This window comes from Pristis pectinata, chromosome 2 (assembly GCF_009764475.1).
Source record: "Pristis pectinata isolate sPriPec2 chromosome 2, sPriPec2.1.pri, whole genome shotgun sequence".
Taxonomy (NCBI): Eukaryota; Metazoa; Chordata; class Chondrichthyes; order Rhinopristiformes; family Pristidae; genus Pristis; species Pristis pectinata.
The window spans coordinates 5841940-5862885 of NC_067406.1; the positions used below are offsets into that span (position 1 = coordinate 5841940).

General features: G+C 47.5%; 1 protein-coding gene across 3 annotated transcripts in view; it reads left to right on the forward strand.

Moving 5' to 3' along the window:
- Window positions 1-19841, forward strand: part of si:dkey-183c6.8 (protein O-GlcNAcase) — a 64605-nt gene extending 44764 nt beyond the window's left edge. For all 3 annotated transcript variants that reach the window (XM_052038488.1, XM_052038497.1, XM_052038505.1), the window contains 6 exons: window positions 1328-1413; window positions 3427-3531; window positions 5472-5563; window positions 8404-8596; window positions 13014-13173; window positions 15668-19841. In XM_052038488.1, the coding sequence (XP_051894448.1) occupies window positions 1328-1413; window positions 3427-3531; window positions 5472-5563; window positions 8404-8596; window positions 13014-13173; window positions 15668-15804 (773 nt within the window). In that variant the 3' untranslated portion in view covers window positions 15805-19841. The remainder of the gene's footprint in view (window positions 1-1327; window positions 1414-3426; window positions 3532-5471; window positions 5564-8403; window positions 8597-13013; window positions 13174-15667) is intronic.
- Window positions 19842-20946: the final 1105 nt, after the last annotated feature.

Sequence of the window (20946 nt, forward strand, 5' to 3'; positions counted from 1 at the left end):
CTATTAACAAACGGTTTGTTTTCTCTAGAGCGGCGGAGGCTGAGGGGAGACCTGATAGAAGTTTATAAGGTTACGAGGGGCATAGATAGGGTAGACATCTGGTATCTTTTTTCCCAGGGTCGAAATGTCGAACACTAGAGAGAGTATGCACTTAAGGTGAGAAGGGGTAAGTTCAGAGGAGATGTGCGGGGCGAGTTTTTTGCACAGAGAGTGGTGGGTGCCTGGAATGCACTGCCGGGGTGGTGGTGGAGGCAGATACGATAGGGGTGTTCAGGAGGCTCTTAGATAGGTACGTGAATGGGCGGGAAATGGAGGGATATGGACATCATGTAGGCAGAAGGGATTAGTTTAGTTGGGCATTTGATCACTAATTTAGTTAGTTCAGCACAACATTGTGGACTGAAGGGCCTGTTCCTGTGCTGTACTGTTCTGTGTTCTGTGTTCTAGTACAACACAGAAATAGGCTCTTCAGTCCACAATGTTGTGCCAAACTAAGTAAATTAGTGATCAAATGCCCAATTAAACTAGTCCCTTCTGCCTACACAATGTCCATGTCCCTCTATGTATATTCATGTGCCTACCTAGGAGCCACTCAGAACACTCTACGCAGAAGGTGCATTTCACTGTGTGTTTCAGTGTACATGTGACTAATAAAGATATCTTATGGGCAGGCACGGTAGTGTAGCGGTTAGCATAATGCTATTACAGCGCCAGTGACCCAGATTCAATTCCGGCCACTGTCTGTACATTCTCCCTGCGTCTGCGTGGGTTTCCTCCGGGTGCTCCGGTTTCCTCCCACATTCCAAAGACGTACGGGTTAGGAAGTTGTGGGCATGCTATGTTGGCGCTGGAAGCGTGGTGACACTTGCGGGCTGCCCCCAGAACACTCTATGCAAAAGATGTATTTCACTGTGTGTTTCGATGTACATGTGACTAATAAAGAAATCTTATCTTATCACTATTGTACCTGCCGCCACCACCACCCCTGGCACCGCATTTCAGGAACCCACCACTCTCTGGTAAAAAAAATTGCACATCTCCTTTCAATGTACCCCCTCTCACCTTGAATGCGTGCCCTCTAGTATTAGACATTTCAACCCCGGGAAAAAGATATCGGCTGTCTATCTACGCCTCTCATAATCTTGTAAACTTCTATCAGGTGAGTCTCTCTGCAGAATCTGCCTATTTTGCATTTTGTCTTTATTTCAGATTTACGTCATCTGCAGTGTTTTGCTTTTCCAGTGTAATTTGCTGCAAGTTTCTTTTCAATAAAGCATGCAGTCATCCTGCAAAAGTTAATCAGGTGTGTGAACTGTGACTCTTCCAGGGTGCCGTACCAACAATGCTCCGGTTGTCTTAGGAACAGAGGGAGAGCCTTGGATTTACAGAGGAGGGCTCGTGGGAGAGTTTCAGGTAACCTGCTCACACATTATTACAGCATCATTCTCCTCTCTTGCTTTTTAATCTAATCTATTGCTCATGGGACATAATTTTGTTCAAGTCTAAGCATTTGCCAAGGAGAAGCACTTTTCAGAATCAGATTTATTATCCCTGACTCATCTGATGTGAAACTTGTCGTTTAGCGGCAGCAGTACAGTGCAAGGACATAAAATTACTAAACATTACCAAAATAAATAAATTTTAAAAAAAGGAATAACGAGGTAATGTTCATGGGTTCATGGACCGTTCAGAAATCTGATGGCGGAGGGGAAGAAGCTGTTCCTGAAATGTTGAGTGTGGGTCTTCAGGCTCCTGTACCTCCTCCCTGATGGTAGTAATGGGAAGAGGTCATGTCCCGGGTGGTGAGGGTCCTTAGTGATGGGTGCCGCCTTCTTGAGGAACTGCCTCTTGAAGATGTCCTCAATGGCGGGGAGGGTTGTGCCTCTTGATAGGTTTAGCTGTAATTGATTATCCATTGATATAGTGGTTATACTGCATTGTGGAGAACTCAGAGCTAACTTTGTAGGGTCATAGAGTGAGTACAGCACAGGAGGAGGCCATTCATCCCATCGACAGTGCCAGCCCTCCATGGTGCAATGCACTTAGTCCCATTACCTCACTATGTCCTGTAACCCTGCAGGTTTGTTTTATCTTGCCCACCCAACTTGCTTTTAAAATCACTGATAGTCTCCACTTGTACCTCCCTCATAGTCATTGCCAGTCATATAGTTACACAGCACAGAAAAACAGGCCCTTCAGCGCAACTTGTCCATGCTGACCAATTTGTCTACCTGAGCTAGTCCCATTTGCCTGTGTTTGGCCCATATCTCTCTAAACCTTTCCTATCCATGTACCTGTCCAAATGCTTATGGGGTGTTAGCTTTCATAAATTGTGGGATGGAGTTTAAGAGCCGCGAAGTAATGATGCAGCTTTACAAAACTCTGGTTAGACCACACTTGGAGTACTGTGTCCAATTCTGGTCGCCTCATCATAGGAAGGATATGGAGGTGTTGGAGAGGGTGCAGAGGAGATTTACCAGGATGCTGCCTGGATTAGAGAGTATGGATTATGAGGAGAGACTAAAGGAGCTAGGGCTTTACTCTTTGGAGGGAAGGAGGATGAGAGGAGGCATAATAGAGGTATACAAAATATTAAGAGGAATAGATAGAGTGGACAGCCAGCGCCTCTTTCCCAGGGCACCAATGCTTAATACAAGAGGGCATGGCTTTAAGGTAATGGGTGGGAAGTTCAAGGGAGATATCAGAGGAAGGTTTTTCACCCAGAGAGTGGTTGGTGCATGGAATGCGCTGCCTGGGGTGGTGATGGAGGCAGGTACATTGGACAAGTTCAAGAGATTGTTACATAAGCATATGGAGGAATTTAAAATAGAGGGATATGCAGAGGAAGGGGTTAGATAGTCTTAGGCATGGTTAGAAGTCGGCACAACATTGTGGGCCGAAGGGTTTGTATTGTGCTGTGCTGTTCTACGTTCTATGTAAATGGGATTAATGTAGATGGACAAAAAGGTCAGCATGGACATAGTGGGTGAAGGGCCTGTTTCTGTCCTGTACGACTCACTCAATTTCCTCTCTAAACCTCTTACTCCTTCCCTTAAACTTACCCTAAGTTCAAAAAAGCACTGCCTGGATGCTGCCTGGATTGGAGAACATGTTTTATGAAGGAAGATTGAGCGAGCTAGAGCTTTTCTCTTTGGTGTGACACAGGATGAGAAGCAACTTGATAGAGGTGTATAAGATTATGAGGGGCGCAGACAGAGTGGACAGCCAGCTCCTTTTTCCCAGGGCGGCAATGGCCAATAGTAGAGGACATCCGTTTAAGGTCAGAGGAGAAAAGGTCAGGGGAAATGTCAGAGATAGGTTTTTGCCTTATATTCAGCTGCTTGGGCGTTCAGGTCTGGAACTCCCCTCCCTAAATTCTGTTCTGTGGTCTAATCTTGGTAATTATCTTTATTCCTTGTGTTGCAGATGATGCTTCCAATCACAAGTAGCAGTGAGCTCTTTAACCAGCCTCCTCCGATCTTCCCCACACTGAAGGCATACACCATTAGACCCTTTGACCAGAAGGACAAGGTATTCCTATAAAAGCGGGTTTCATGAGGACCGAGTGGAGAGGGTTGGTGGAGCACCCCCTCAGTTTGAATGATGCCCTAAATGGTGATCAGATGAAGTCTCACCATCCTCTGTTGATACCATTTAATGGGACAATGTATAAGGGGCTTTACACGGCACAGTGTAGAGGGAGCTGTACTCTGTATCTAACCCATGCTGTCCCTGGTCTGGAAGCGTGAGATGGGACAGGGTAGAGGGAGCTTTACTCTGTGTCTGACCCATGCCCTGAGAAAGTGTGACAGGTCAGTATAGAGGAAGCTTTACTCTGTATCTAACTCTTGATGTATGATGATGCAGTCTTTGTTGGGATGGTTCCCCTGAATGTTGAGCATTCCAAGCACTTGGAGAGGCATAGTCTTATTAGGGATAGTCAGCATGACTTTGTGTGGCAGGTCATGCCTCACGAGCCAAATTGAGTTTTTTGAGGAGGTGACAAAACAAATAGATGAAGGTAGAGCAGTGGATATGGACTTTAGGAAGGCATTTGACAAGGTTTCCCATGGTAGGCTCAACCAGAAAGTCATGAGGCATGGGATCCATGAAAACTTGGCTGCGTGGATTCTGAATTGGCTTGCCCACAGAAGGCAGAGGGTGGTAGTAAATGGAGCGTATTCTGTCTGGAGGTCGGTGACCAGTGGTGTTCCACAGGGATCTGTTCTGGGACCCCTACACTTTGTAATTTTTATAAATGGATGAGGATGTGGAAGGGTGGGTTAGTAAGTCTGCAGATGACATGAAGGTTGGTGGTGTTGTGGATAGTGTAGAAGGATATAGACAAAATGCAGACTTGGGTGGAGAAGTGGCAGATGGAGTTCAATCCAGAGAAGTGTGAAGTGATACAGTTTGGAAGATCAAAATTGAAGGCAGAATACAAGGTTAATGGCAGGATTCTTAGCAGTGTGGAGGAACAGAGGGATCTGGGGGTCCAGGAACATAGATCCATCAAAGTTGCCACGCAAGTTGATAGGGTGGTTAAGAAGGTGTATGGTATGTTGGCTTTCATTAATTTGGGGATTGAGTTCAGTAGCTGCGAGGTAATGTTGCAGCTCTATAAAACTCTGGTTAGACCACACTTGGAGTATTGTGTTCATTTCTGGTCACCTCATTATAGGAAGGATGTGGAAGCTTTAGAGAGGATGCAGAGGAGATTTACCAGGATGCTGCCTGGATTAGAGAACATGTTTTATGAAGAAAGGTTGAGCGAGCTAGGGCTTTTCTCTTTGGAGTGACGCAGGATGAGAGGCGACTTGATAGAGGTGTATAAGATTATGAGGGGCATAGATCGAGTGGACAGCCAGCACCTTTCCCCAGGGTGGCAATGGCCAATACCAGAGGATGTCAGTTTAAAGTCAGAGGAGGAAAGTTTAGGGGGGATGTCAGGGGTAGGTTTTTTACACAGAGAGTGGTGGGTGCCTGGAACGCACTGCAGGTGGTGGTGGTGGGGGCTGATACAATAGGGACATTTAAAAGACTCTTAGATAGGCACATGGATGTAAGAAAAATGGAGGGTTATGGGCTGTGCAGGAGGGAAGGGTTAGATTGATCATAGAGTAGGTTTATATAGGTTGGCACAACATCGTGGGCCGAAGGGCCTGTACTGTGCTGTACTGTTCTATGTTCTATGACTGTTGGATCTGGTATATTTGGGACTTCCATTGGACCCCAAGTCATTGCCTTATATTCAGCTGCTTGGACGTTCAGGTCTGGCCTCTCTTACTGTCCACACATGACCTACCTCTATGATTTCATGACATGGATCTGTATCAGATGTTGCCTTATGTCAGGAGTAGGGAGAGCACTGGGATGTTTTTGCTCCCAGAGTCCTGAATTATCGCAAGTTATGGTTGAGAGTGCTGCGTTGGAAAAGCGGTTTCCTGCTGTTGTCTGTCCCTCCATTACAGAGGGCGTTGTATTCCATGTGCTTGGAGAGCCACATCTGCAAGACGCAGGAGAAGGATCACGCAAGCTGCCACCCTGACCTGGTTGGAGACAGGTGAGGACCCAGGAGATCCCTCAGCATGGGCACTGCATGACCCACCACCACCCCCTGCTGGTCTTGGATGTCATTTGTCCAAAGTCAAAGTCAGGTTTATTGTCATATGCACAAGTACATGTTTGCACAGGTGCAATGAAAAACTTACTTGCAGCAGCATCACAGGCACATAGCATCAGATAAGCAGCATTCACAGCAAAAGCATAAATTAAACATAAATTATACAAAGTTATCCAAGAAAGAACACAATTAGAACAAACACAAAACAGTCTATTGTAGTGCAAAGTGGTCAAAGTGGTCCTAGTGTTGCTATACTGAGGTAGTGATTAGGGTTGTGCAGATTGGTTCAAGAACCGAATGGTTGAAGGGAAGTAGCTGTTCCTGAACCTGGTGGTGTGGGACTTCAGGCTTCTGTACCTCCTGCCTGATGGTAGCTGCGAGAAGATGGCATGGCCTGGATGGTGGGGATCTTTGATTATAGAAGTTGCCGTCTTGAGGCAGCGCCTCCTGTACATACTACCGATGGTGGGGAGGGATGTGCCTGTGATGTATTGGGCTGAGTCCACTACTCTCTGCAGCTTCTTACATTCTTGCGCATTCGAATTACTGTACCAGGCCTTGATGCAACCAGTCAAGATACCTTCAACAATGACAGAAGTGCAAGTAAAAAAAGACTCAGTAATTTTATTAAACTGATTGACAGCCAGCCATTCGGTAGGTGGAGTTGGAGGTCGATGTAGGAGCTGGTAAATAACATCGACCTGCTCATCTAACTGGGGCCATGGACCCTGCAGATAAAGGAGCTGAAATTGCTTTACCCAATTTTTAAGGTGTTCTTAATTCTTTAATTAAATTACTTTTATGTTTTAATTTAAAAAAAAATCAATTTGATTGTTTTGTTTTAAAATGTCTTTGACGGTCAGAAGGGTCCCCAAGAATTGTGAAGAACGTGTCTCTGCATGAATCTGATAAGATAAGATACTCCTCATTGCTGATGTGTGGCAGTGTTCCCAGCTCCAGGGAGACCTGGTGTGGAGATACAAGAGACTGCAATTGCTGCAGTCTGGAACAACACACAAAATCTGTGGAGGGAGATGGACAGTCAACGTTTCAGGTTGAGACCCTTCATCTGGACTGAAAGCTAGAGGGGAGAGAGCCAGCATAAAGAGGTAGAGTGAGAGCCGGCAGGCAATAGGTGGATCCAGGTGAGGAGGGGTGATGAGCAGATGGAGGAGGGGAGAGAGGAAATAGTGACACACTCCTCCTACTGGGTCCCCTCTCACTCTTCCCACCCGCCCTCCCCACCTCCCTCCCTCTATTCCATGCTGCAACTTCCTCCCCTGTCAGATCCCACCGTCTGCAGCCCTCTGTCACCTCCACCTCTCACCTCCCAGCCTCTGTCGCTATCTCCACCCTTCCCTCCCCCACCTGCCTATCACCTCTCCTCACCTGGATCCACCTATCACCTGCCAGCTCTTGCTCCACCCCATCCTCCCACCTTTTTATACCCGCTATCTCCCTTCTGTCAGTCCCGATGAAAAGACGTTGACTGTCCGTTTCCCTGCATAGATACTGCCTGACCTGCCGAGTTCCTCCGACATTTTATGTGTCGCAGGAGACTGCAGATGCTGCAATGTGGAGCAACAAACAATCTGCTGGAGGAACTCAGCGGGTCGACCAGTATCTGTGTGTGGGGAGAGGAATTGTCGATGTTTCGGGTCGAAACCCTGCATCAGGACTGAGAGTGGAGAGGGGAGACGGCCGGTGTAAAGAGGAGAGGGGGAGTGGCGAGAGAGGGGCCAGAGGTGATTGGTGGACTGAGGAGGGGTGAAGGGTGATGGGCAGAGGGAGCCAGGTAGGGGAGGGGGAGAAGGGGATAATGGACAAGGTGATAAAGACCTTGTGTGAAGCCCGGATGGTTCGGATATGAGGACTGCCCTGCAGGTCAGAGGAAGTGTAGAGGCAGCTACAATGGCAATGTTTAGTATACATTTGGGGAGACCTGATAGAAGTTTATAAGATTATGAGAGGAATAGATAGACAGCCGATATCTTTTTTCCAGGGTTGAAATGTTGACAGGGCCTGCATTTAAGGTGAGGGGGAAAGTTCAAAGGAGACGTGTGGGGCAAGTTTTTTACACAGAGAGTGGTGGGTGCCTGGGATATAAGATAAGATATTTATTTATTAGTCACATGTACATCAAAACACACAGTGAAATACATCTTTTTGTGTTGCTAAGAATGTGCTGGGGGCAGCCCGCAAGTGTCGCCACGCTTCCGGCGCCAACATGGCATGCCCACAACTTCCTAACCCATATGTCTTTGGAATGTGGGAGGAAACCGGAGCACCCGGAGGAAACCCACGCAGACATGGGGAGAACGTACAAACTCCTCACAGGCAGTGGCGGGAATTGAACCCAGGTTGCTGGCGCTGTAATAGCGTTACACTAACCGCTATGCTACGCTGCCAGGGGGGTGGTGGAGGCAGATTCGACAGAGGCATTTAGGAGGCTCTTAGATAGGCACATGAATGTGCAGAGAATGGAGGGATGTGGACATTGTGTAGGCAGAAGGGATTTAGGAATTTAGTTTAATTAGTTCAGCACAACATGGTGGGCCGAAGGGCCTCTTCCTGTGCTGTACTGTTCTATGTTCTATGTATATTCCCCAAACTCAAACTGTTGGACAGCTACATGGATAGGAAAGGTTTGGAGAGATATGGGCCAAAATCAGGCAAATGGGACTGGCTTAGATGGGAATCTTGGTCAGCATGGAAGATTTGGGCAGAAGGGCCTGTTTCTGAGCCGTATGACTCTATGACATCTTGTTGCTTGCCTTTAGGTTCCTGGGCCATTTCCTGACGTTATGCCCGGATTACTGCTTTGTGCTGGAGGATGAGCATGAAGTGTGCGGCTGTGTATCCGGAGCCTTAGAAGTCAAGGCATTCCTGAAGGGGACTGAAGCAGTTTGGCTTCCTGCCATGCAGGAGAAATACTCCAAACCTACAGCTCTCGAGAGCCTAACTCCGACTCAGGTGAAGTCTTAGGATATTATAGTTGGGAGAGGTCCACTGGACACTTGGGGCTGCTTCTCGATGAGCCTATTGAAACGCTTGCATTTGTATAGCACCTTTTACAAACTCCCAAATATCCCCTTCATCTTTAGACAGCTGCTGAAATATTGGTATTGGTATTGGTTTATTATGGTCACTTGTACCGAGGTACAGTGAAAAAACTTGTCTTACAAACCGATCGTACAGGTCAATTCATCACACAGTGCCAGTTACATTGAGTTAGTACAGAGTGCATTGAGGTAGTACAGGTAAAAACAATAACAGTACTGAGTAAAGTGTCACAGCTACAGAGAAAGTGCGTGCAATAAGGTGCAATGTCACAACAAGGTAGATCGTGAGGTCAGAGTCCATCTCATCACATAAGGGAACCGTTCATCAGTCTTATCACAGTGGGGTAGAAGCTGTCCTTAAGTCTGGTGGTACATGCCCTCAGGCTCCTGTATCTTCTACCTGATGGAAGAGGAGAGAAGAGAGAGTGTCCTGGGTGGGTGGGGTCTTTGATTATGCTGGCTGCTACACCAAGACAACGAGAGGTAAAGACAGAGTCCAAGGAGGGGAGGCTGGTGTCCGTATTTCAGATTTAGATTCAGATTCAGATGTTTATTGTCATATACACCAGGGTGCAATGAAATTCCTTGTGATTTATGAGCTTACTTATATTTTATGAAATTTATTATGGGAAACACAGCAGCCAATTTCCACAAAACAGCAACGACCAAATAAAAATGAAATGAAACTGCCGATGTTGGAAATCTGGAAGGAAATCAGAAAATGCTGGGAAATCTCAGTCGGTCAGGCTCTAATCGAGGTTTATAAAATCACTAAGGGTAAAGATATGGTGAATGGCCACAGTCTTTCTCCTAGGGCAGGGGACTCCAGAACTAGAGGGCATCGGTTTAAGGTGAGAGGGGAAAGATTTAAAAGGGACCTGAGAGGTAACTTTTTTCAAACAGAGTACATGGAATGAGCTGCTAGAGGCAGGTACGTTTACGACTTTTAAAAGACACTTGGGCAGGTACATGGATAGGAAGTCTTCAGAGGTGTACAGACCAAACTCAGGCAGATGGGACTGGCTCGGGTGGGCAACTTGTCAGCATGGGTGAGTTGGGCTGAAGGGCCTGTTTTCCAGGCTATAGAGCTCTATAATGACTCCATCTGTGGAAAGAGAAGCAGATAACATTTCAGGTCTGTGACTCTTCATCACAATGAAGTGAGATGACCAAATTGGTAAATAGGTTTATTATTGTCACGTGTACCAAGGTACAGTGAAAAACTTTGTTCTGCATGCCATCCATACAGATCATTTCATCACATCGGTACATTGAGGTAGTACAAGGGAAAACAATAACAGAATGCAAGAATAAAGTGTTACAGTTACAGAGACCAAATAATCTGTGTTAGTGATGTAGGTTAATGGATAAGTGTCGTCTGGGATATTTCCATGGCTTCCGTCATGTCCTTCTGGGAGGGTCTTTATATGATAAACCAATTTACCATCTGAAACTCAGCATCTCCAACACTGCAGCATTCCCTCACCAGTGTGGCAAACTGAATTATGGGCTTGTGTCTCTGGAGTGGGACTTGAATCTACTCTTCACCGACTTGGGAGGTGAGACTGGCTCCAGTAGTTTAAGTTTATTGTCATGGGTGTACATACCTAGGGTATAAATGCCATGAAAGTTAGCTTTTTGTATCAGCAGCACAGTACATTACAAACACAAGTGAACATAAACTTAAATTAACAAAAATTATACATAACTTACACGACAAAGTAAACTAAAATAAACATAACGACATTAGTGTGAGTTGGAGAAAAAGAAAACACAGACCGAGGTAGTGTTAGGGTATTTTCAGGTCGGTTCAAGAACTTGATGGCAGTGGGGAAGATGAATAATGCGACAGGTCCAATTTGAAGCCATCTGCTGCTCTGATTGGGTTGTAGGCTTGGTGGAGGTTGGAGAGAGAGAGAGGAGCAAGATGATAGGAGCATTTAGACATGTGCATGAGAATTTTAGAATTATGATTTTAGAACCATAGAACCATAGAACAGTACAGCACAATACAGGCCCTTCAGCCCACAATGTTGTGCCAACCTTTAAACCTCGCCTAAGACTATCTAACCCCTTCCTCCCACATATCCCCCTATATCAAATTCCTCCATATGCTTATCTAACAATCTCTTGAACTTGACCAATGTACTTGCCTCCACCACCACCCCCGGCAGCGCATTCCATGCACCAACCGCTCTCTGGGTGAAAAACCTCCCTCTGATATCTCCCTTGAACTTCCCACCCATTACTTTAAAGCCATGCCTTCTTGTATTGAGCATTGGTGCCCTGGGAAAGAGGCGCTGGCTGCCTACTCTTATCTATTCCTGTTAATATTTTGTACACCTCTCTCATGTCTCCCCTCATCCTCTTTCTCTCCAAAGAGTAAAGCCCCAGCTCCCTCATAATGCATACTCTCCAAACCAGGCAGCATCCTGGTAAATCTCCTCTGCACCCTTTCCAACACTTCCACATCCTTCGTATAATAAGGCGACCAGAACTGGACACAGTACTCTAAGTGTGGTCTAACCAGAGTTTTGTAGAGCTGGATCATTACCTCGCTGCTCTTAAGCTCGATCCCCCAACTTATGAAAGCTAACATCCCATAATCAACTTTCAGTGATTTGTGGATATGAACCCCAAGATCCCTCTGCTCCTCCACACTACCCAGAATCCTGCCATTAACCTTGTCCTCTGCCTTGGAGTTTGTCCTGCCAAAGTGTACCACCTCGCACTTCTCTGGATTGAACTCCATCTGCCACTTCTCAGCCCAGCTCTGCATCCTATCAATATCCCTCTGCAATCTCCTACAGTCCTCCACACTATCCACAATACCTCCGACCTTTGTGTCATCTGCAAACTTGCTAACCCACCCTTCTACCCCCTCATCCAAGTCATTAATAAATATCACGAAAAGTAGAGGTCCCAGAACAGACTCTTGTGGGACACCACTAGTCACAGCCCTCCAATCTGAATGCACCACCTCCACCACAACCCTCTGCTTTCTACAGGCAAGCCAATTCTGAATCCACTCGCCCAAGCGTCCCTGGATCTCATGCCCTCTGACCTTGTGAAGAAGCCTACCATGTGGGACCTTGTCAAATGCCTTACTAAAATCCATGTAGACCACATCTACTGCACTACCCTCATCAATCCTCCTGGTCACCTCCTCAAAGAATCCTATCAGGCTTGTGAGACATGACTTTTTATAAATGACTTGGATGAGGAAGTGGAGGGTGGGTTAGTAAGTTTGCAGTTGATGGTGGTGTGGATAGTGTAGAAGATTATCGTAGGTTACAATGGGAAATAGACAGGATGCAGAGTTGGGCGGAGAAGTGGCAGATGGAGTTCAATCCGGAGAAGTGTGAAGTGATACGCTTTGGAAGATCGAACTTGAAGGCAGAACACAAGGTTAATGGCAGGATTCTTAGCAGTGTGGAGGAACAGAGGGATCTTGGGATCCAAGTCCTTAGATCCTTCAAAATTTCCGCGCAGGTTGATAGGGTGGTTAAGAAGGTATATGACGTGTTGGCCTTCATTAGTCAAGGGATTGAGTTCAAGAGCCGAGAGGTAATGTAGCTCTATAAAACTCTGGTTAGACCACAGAGTATTGTGTTCATTTCTGGTCGCCTCATTATAGGAAAGATGTGGAAGCTTTAGAGAGGGTGCAGAGGAGATTTACCATGTTGCTGCTTGGATTAGAGAGTATGTCTTATGAGGAAATATAGAGCGATGCAGAATGAGAGGCAACTTGATAGAGTTGTATAAGATTATGAGGGGCATAGACAGAGTGGACAGCCAGCACCTTTGCCCGGGGTAGCAATGGCCAATACCAGAGGACATCCATGTGAGGTGAGTGGAGGAAAATTTAGGGGAGATATCAAAGGTAGTTTTTTTCACACAGAGAGTGGTGGGTGCCTGGAACGCTCTGCCGGGGGTGGTGGTGGGGGCTGATACAGTAGGGACACAAGAGACTCTTAGATAAGCATATGGATGTAAGAAAAATGCAGTCTTATGGGCTGTGTAGGTGGGAAGGGTTAGACTGATCACGGAGTAGGTTTATCTTTCGGTAGGCACAACATCGTGGGCCAAGGGGTCTGTACTCTGCCGTACTGTTCTATGTTCTAAAGTATTTACAGACCAAGAGCGCAGTGGGTGAGGAAGTGGACTGAGTTGAGATAAGGAAGGGTGAGGGGTAGCAGATGTGGGGATGAATACTCTGCCTAAATGAACATTATTATGTTGGGCAATTTACATAACTTGTAAACCTCTTGTTAGAGAGCCAGGCAGCTAAGTCCAGAGGTTACTCATTTGTTCTTGTTTGTTTTCAGGAGCTGATGATGTTTTTCTACAGGAAGACCGCCACCTTCTCTGACTCCTTGCTCTACCACTTCCCTTCCCTTATCCAAGTGGATGTTCATCCGAAGATGTCAGATCCCAGCGAGGCTCGGAATTTAGTTATCTGCGTATTATCTGCACTGAAAGCTAACGGTAAAGTGTTCCGTCCCCTGACCTGTTCCCTGCATCGCTCCAACTTTTCCTCCCATACCTGCTCTCCGTGTCCCCCCATCTCTTCAACATAACCCTGCTCCATCTCTCCAACCCTCTCCCTCACCTTGCTCCCCACACCCCTCTGCATCTTTCCCTTGACCCTGCTCCCTGTATCTCTCTAATCCTCTCCCTCACCCTGCTCTGAAGATCCCATCAACTCTTCCATCTCTAGAACCACATCTAATTGTCTCCTTGATACCTCTCCCTGGTAACAGGGCTCTCTGGCTGAGAATGCACACTGACACCTTCATGTTTTCTCTGAACTGCTTCCACTCTTGTTGATGCCAAGCAGGGGATTTATTATCCAAGGGCCTGATGGGATATATCCCAGGTTATTGAGAGAGGCAAGAGAGGAGATTGCTGGGGCCTTGACCAAGATCTTTATATCCTCACTAGCAACAGGCAAGGTCCGAGAGGACAGGAGAGTAGCCAATCTTGTAATTAGAATCAGAATTAGATTTATTACCACTGAATTATATGACAAGAAATTTGTTGCTTTACTGCAGCAAAAATTGGTAAATTGGTTTATTATTGTCACATGTACCGAGGTACAGTGAAAAACTTGTCTTGCATGCAGATCAATTCATTACACACTGCATTGAGGCAGTATAAGTAAAATGATACACAATGCAGAATGAAGTGTAACAGCCACAAAGTGCAGTGCAGGCAGACAATAAGGTGCAAGGTCATAATGAGATAGATTGTGAGGTCAAGAGTCCATTTTATTGTACTAAGGGACCATTCAATAGTCCTATAACAGCGGGATACAAGCTGTCCTTGAGCCTGGTGGTACGTGCTTTCAGGCTTTTGTATCTCCTGCCTGATGGGAGGGGGGAGAAGAGAGAATGTTTGGGGTGGGTGAGGTCTTTGATTATGTTTCCTTTGTTCAAGAAGGGAAATGGGCAGAATCCAGGAAATTACAGGCACATCACATCAGTGATAGGGAAGCTACTGGAGAGAATTCTTAGTGATAGGATTTACGCACATCTGGAAAAGCATGGCCTGATCAGGAAAAGTCAGCATGGCTTTGTGCAGGGCAGGTCATGTCTTACAAACTTGATTACGTTTATCTGAGGAGATGACGGAGGCGATTGATGAGGGGAGGGCAGTGGATGTTGTCTACATGGACTTTAGTTAAGCATTTGACAAGGTCCCTCATGGTAGGCTGATCCAGAAGGTTAAGATGCATGGGATCCACGGCGACTTGGTTGTTTGGATTCAGGATTGTCTACCCTATCGAAACCAGAGGGTAGTGATGGAGGATTGTATTGTGGATGGAGGTCCATGACCAGTGGTGTTCCGCAGGGATCGGTGCTGGGACCTTTGTTGTTTGTGAGATATGTAAATGACTTGGATGAAAGTGTAGATGGGTGTATTAGTTTGTAGAGGATGCAAAGATTGGTGGAGTTGAGGACAGTGTGCAGGGTGTCAAATGGCAAATAAGATATATAAGGTATAGGATAAGATAAGGTATCTTTATTAGTCACCTGTACATCGAAGCACACAGTGAAATGCATCTTTTGCGTAGAGTGTTCTGGGGGCAGTCCGCAAGTGTCGCCACACTTCCAATGCCAACATAACATGCCCACAACTTCCTAACCTGTACGTCTTTTGAACATGGGAGGAAACCGGAGCACCCGGAGGAAACCCACGCAGACACAGGGAGAACGTACAAACTCCTTACAGACAGCGGCCGGAATTGAATCCGGGTTGCTGGCGCTGTAACAGCTTTACGCTAACTGCTACTCTACCGTGCCTTGCTAGAGGACGTGCACTTACAGTGAGAGGGGGAGGTGTGTGGGGCAAGCTTTTTACACAGAGAGTGGTGGGTGCCTGGAACGGGCTGCCAGGGGTGGTGGTGGAGGCAGATACAATAGAGGCAGTTAAGACGCATTTAGACAGGCACATGGAGGGAGTGGAGGGATCTGGATCATGTGCAGGCAGAAGAGATATAGTTTAATTCGTCACTGTGTTCGGTGAAGACATTGTGGGCCGAAGGGCCTGTCCCTGTGCTGTGTTTTATGCTCTATGTAAAGTTGTACCACATGGTGCACTCAGATCTTACAGACACACCAACATACATAGTTCAAGCCTTTTTGATGGTGTTTCCACAATACAAAATTGTTGCACAGAGAAGAACTGGGTGCAGAAATATCTTCCTATGCATCGTTTATGACTTACCCTTAACTTACATTTCTCTCTCTCTCCATCTCTCTCCCCTTCTTTGATCTTCCTACCCTTCCCTCCCTGCCCCACTCTCTCCCTTTCCCTCTCTCCTTTTCTTTCGGAGTCTCCCTCTTCTGTCTATCCACACCCGGGTCCCTCTTCCTGTTCACTCTTCCTCTTCCCGTTCCCTCTTCCTCTTCCCCCCTCCTGCCTGCTGCCTCCCTCCCTCTCTCACTCCCTCCTTCTGTCCCTCCTGCCCCTTCCTCAGGTTCCCAGGGAGTGTTCTGCGAACTGAAGGCCACTGACAAGAAGGGTTTGGAGTTCCATCTCAGCCTGGGCTTCCTGGAGCTCCCGGGAGCCGAGGCATCGACGCCGCAGGGGGTGATCCTCGGCAGACTCCTGTAACCTTGCCCGCTTGCTCCGATGTTGACTGGGTTGCTCTCCCAGGGCTGTGGTGAGAACGGGGTTGATCTTCATTTGCACATTTGCCCGTTGCAGCCAGGAGCTGGTGCCTGGCTGTTCCGGGTCACATCCCGTCCCACCGTAACACTTACTAAAATCGTCTTCCTCTTCGCCACTGGGAGACTTGCTGGTCCATGTATAGATTAGGCCCATGGTCTGAACATGAGACGCCTGCTGATCCCAGGAGTGCACTGAACAGTGAGAGCCGCTATACTTGCCTATCTGCTTATTGGGGGTGGGGGGGGGGTGGATTTGGTGAGATCTGAGGCCTCCTCTTGGTGGAGGCAGAGACCAGGGATCATAAATCTGCCTCCTTTGCCCACTGCGCTCTTGCCAAGGGAAGTCGGAGCACTCTGAGTGCAAGGCCACGGAGAGTTGGACTCCGTTGTTATGTCTGTACCTCCAGCTGCTGCGCTGAGTAACCAGATTGTCTCCGTGTTGCTTGTCTTTGGAATAACTAAGCCACATCGGCCAGGTCGAAAGTAGTCTGGAGAACCAAGAGACTGCAAACGCTGGAATCTGGAGCCAAAAGCAAACCGCTGCAGGAACTCCTCATATTCTGCCTGGGCAGTCATAGAGCACTACAGCACAGAAACTGGCCCTTCAGCCCATGCCGACCTGACTTTCTGTCTTGTCCCATTTACCTGCACCCAGACCATATCCCTCCAAACCTCTCCCATCCATGCACCCATCCAAACCTCTCTTAAATGCTACAATTATAGAACACTGAACATAGAACACTACAGCATGTTGTGCCGACATTTTATTCAGCTCTAAGATCGATCTAACCCTTCCCTCCCACATAGCCCCCCATTTCTCTATCATTCATGTGCCTATCTAAGAGTCTCTTAAACGTCTCTAATGTATCTGCCCCCACAATCTCTGCCGGCAGTGCGTTCCACGCACCCACCACTCTGTGTAAAAAAACTGTCCTCTGACATCCCCCTTATACCTTCCTCCAGTCACCTTAAAATTATGTCCCCTCGTGTTAGCTATTTTCGCCCTGGGAAAAAGTCTCTGACTGTCCACTCGATCTCTGCTTCTTATCATCTTGTGCACCTCTATCAAGTCACCTCTCACCCTCCTTCTCTCCAAAGAGAAAAGCCCGAGCTCCCTCAACCTATCCTCATAAGACATGCTCTCCAATCCAGGCGACATCCTGGTAAATCTCCTCCGCACCCTCTCTAAAGCTTCCACATCCTTCCTATAATGAAGCGACCAGAACTGAACACAATACTCCAAGTGTGGTCTAACCAGAGTTCTATAGAGCTGCAACATCACCTTGCAGCTCTTGAACTCAATACCCCGACTAATGAAGGCCAACACTCCATATGTCTTCTTAACTGAACCTGCATCGACCACTTCCGTTGGCAGCTCGTCCCACACTTGCACCACCCTCTGAGTGAAGAAGTTCCCCCTCAGATTCCCCTTAAATATTTCACCTTTCACCTATGACCTCTAGTTCTAGTCTCACCCAACCTGAGGGGAAAAAACCTGCATGCATTCCCCCTATCTATACCCCTCGTAATTTTGTACACCTCTATGAGATCTCCCCTCATCCTCCTGCGCAGTCCACAACTCGACGGCACGGACATTGAATTCTCCAATTTCAGCTCCCCCTCTGCCCCTTTTCTCCATCCTCCTGATCTACCCAGTTCCCCCTACACCCACCCCAGCCCCCGTCACCCTGTTTCTATCCCCTCCCCCCCACCCCATCGGCCCATCGCCCCATTGGTCCCCCCTGCCCTCCCCACCTCCCTCCCTTTATTCCAGGCTCCACCTTCCTCTCCTATCAGATCCCACCATTTGCAGCCCTCCACCCATCACCTCCCAGCCTCCATCGCCATTCCCCCTCCCCCCATCTGTCAATCACCCCTCCTCACCTGGATCCACCTATAACCATAGAACATAGAACAGTACAGCACAGAACAGGCCCTTCGGCCCACAATGTTGTGCTGACCTTTAAACCTCGCCTAAGATGATCTAACCCCTTCCTCCCACATATCCCTCTATTTCAAACTCCTCCAGATGCTTATCTAGTAATCTCTTGAATTTGACCAACGTACCTGCCTCCACCACCGCCGCAGGCAGCGCATTCCACGCCCCAACCACTCTCTGGGTAAAAAACCTTCCTGTGATATCTCCCTTGAACTTCCCACCCATTACTTTAAAGCCATGCCCTCTTGTATTGAGCATTGGTGCCCTGGGAAAGAGGCGCTGGCTGTCCACTCTATCTAGCCAGCTGCCAGCTCTTCCTACACCCCTTCCCTCCACCTCTTTATCGTGACCATCTCCCCTCCATTCTCTCAGTCCAGATGAAGGGTCTCAACCTGAAACATCGACTGTCCATTCCCCTCCACAGATGCTGCCTGACCTGTTGAGTTCCTGCAGCAGTTTGTTTATTGCTCCAGAAGGTGAGCTGGTGTGGTTTCTGATACGGGCTGGCAATCCAGTCCAGGCACATGAATGCTCATGAAGAGGCCATTCAGCCCGTCGAGCCTGCACCTGCCTTTCAGTCAGATCACGGTTCTTAACCCCCTCTGCCATGTTGGATTTGTCAATCCCAACACCCTTGTCTGACAAAGAACCACGCCAGTCTCAGCCTTTGAAGTCTCCACTGAACCCCAGCTTCAGCACTTGCTGACAGCACCCCTTCACCATGGAAACAAAACCTGGTGCATTATTGTCCGTAGTCCCGCATTGTACTAGAAGGTGGGAAGAATCTGGCAGCCAGCCATCAATTGTGCAGCCATCTCACAGCTCCCAGTGACCCGGGTTCAATCCTGACCTCCGGCGCTGTCTGTGTGTAGAGCCTGCTCGTTCTCCCTGTGACTGCATGGGTTTCCCCCGGGTGCTCCGGTTTCCTCCCACATCCCAGAGATGTGCAGGTTGGTGGGTTAATTGGCCACTGTAGGTTGTCCTGAGTGTGTGGGTGAAGGGTAGGATCCGGGGGAAGTTGATGGGACTGTGAGAGAGAGAATAGGTTATAGGGAAATAGGATTGTTGGGAATGTGCTGGGGCTGGCATAGATTAGAAGGGTTGAATGGCCTTTTATGTCTTGAGGAATTATGATAAATCCTACGTTGAATAAATCTCAAACGTTGGCCACACACTGGGATGGGATGATTGCACCCTCTGTGGATTGGTCCTTCTTAGATTTAACTGGAAGGTGTCTTTGCAAACTCGGTGGGTGAGTTTTCAATGTTTGCTCTCCAGGCTCTTTGTTCCGTGAGTGAAGAGCTGCCACCAATTTGTGGTTTTGGTGAACTTCCACCACAGAAGCTGACTGGACCTACTGGTACACACTGCTTTTCCCTGCATCCCAGTCCCCTCTCCCTCATATGTTGACCCAACTTCCCCCTCAACTCACCTCTACTGCTCACCCCAACCTCTCCCTGTGGGAGTGAGTCCCACACTCTCCCCACCTTCAGGGAGCGGAGTTTCCCTGTGTTGAAGTATTCCACTTGGAAACCCTGCTGGGATTCTGATGGAATGGCTCCAGTGGGGCAGTTGGGGACTCTGCTGGGATGGATGGCGATTCTGCTGGGATGGATTGGGTTCTCTGCTGGGATGGATTGGGTTCTCTGCTGGGATGGATTGGGTTCTCTGCTGGGATAGATGGGGATTCTGCTGGGATGGATTGGGTTCTCTGCTGGGATGGATGAGGACTCTGCTGGGATGGATTGGGGACTCTGATGTGGCTGCGCTGGGAGGTGAGAGACTGTGAAAAGATAGTCTGAAAAGCCAAAAGTTCTGGGAACCAGACAGAGCAACCTTCCTGGTAGCTAGAATGATAGGTTGTGTGTTTACAAACCAGGTATTAAAAGCTAATTAGTGTTTGCAATGCGTCATCATCACATCTACTGGAGGAGATTAAAGATGTTCTACTGTACATACATAACTGTTACCAAACTGTTTGCTTGTTAATTGCTTATTTAATAAACGCTTCGTAATTTAAAACTTAGCCTATCGTAAAATTGTGGTGCTTCTGAAGAGGGAACTTACTGTGTTGTCTAATTGTTCATTCTAATGTAACAGACTCCAGGCAAACCATGTCTCCAAAAGCAAAATATTGCAGATGCCATAAATATGAAATAAAAGGCAATACTGTAGAAACACTCAACTGGTTGGGCAGCATCTGTGGAGAGTGATAATATTTCAACAGATGAAACACTAACGATAGGGCCCTGGGGAGTATTGTAGATGGACCTTGGAGTTCAGGTACATGGTTCGCTGAAAGTGGCATCACAGGTAGACAGGGTGGTGAAGAAGGCGTTTGGCACGCTGGCCTTCGTCGCTCAGGGCACTGAGTGTAGAAGTAGTGATGTTATGTTGCAGTTGTACAAGTCGTTGGTGAGGCCACACTTGGAGTATCGTGTACAGTTTTGGTCACCTTGCCAGACGAAAGATGTTATTAAACTGGAAAGAGTACAGAAAAGATTTACAAGGATGCTGCCAGGACTAGAGGGACTGAGTTACAGGGAGAGGTTGGACAGGCTAGGACTATTTTCCTCAGAGCGTAGGAGAATGAGGAGTGACCTTATAGAGCTGTATAAGATCGTGAGGGGCATAGATAGGGTGAGTCACTTTTTCCCAGCGTTGGGACATCAAGCACAGATTTTAAGGTGAGGGGGGAGAGATTTAATAGGAACTTGATGGTCAATGTTTAGTACCCAGAGGGTGGTCCATATGTGGAAGGAGCCACCAGAGGAAGTGGTTGAGGCAGGTACAACAACAACTTTGAAAAGACAATTGGACAGATACATGGATAGGAAAGGTTTAGAGGGGTGTGGGTCAAAGATGGGCAAATGGGACCAGCTTAGATGGGCACCTTGGTCAGACTGGACCAGTTAGGCCAAAGGGCCTGTTTCCATGTCGTCTGACTTTATGACTCTGAGATGAAACGTCAGGCCCACTTCTCTCTCTCCTCCGCTGATACTGCCTGATCTGCTGACAATAAAACAAATAATGATCCACATTGGCTGACAAGGGAAGTCAAAGACAGCATAAAAGCAAAAGAGAGGGCATACAATATTGCAAAAATTAGTGGGAAGCTAGAGGCTTGAGAAGCTTTTAAAAACCAAC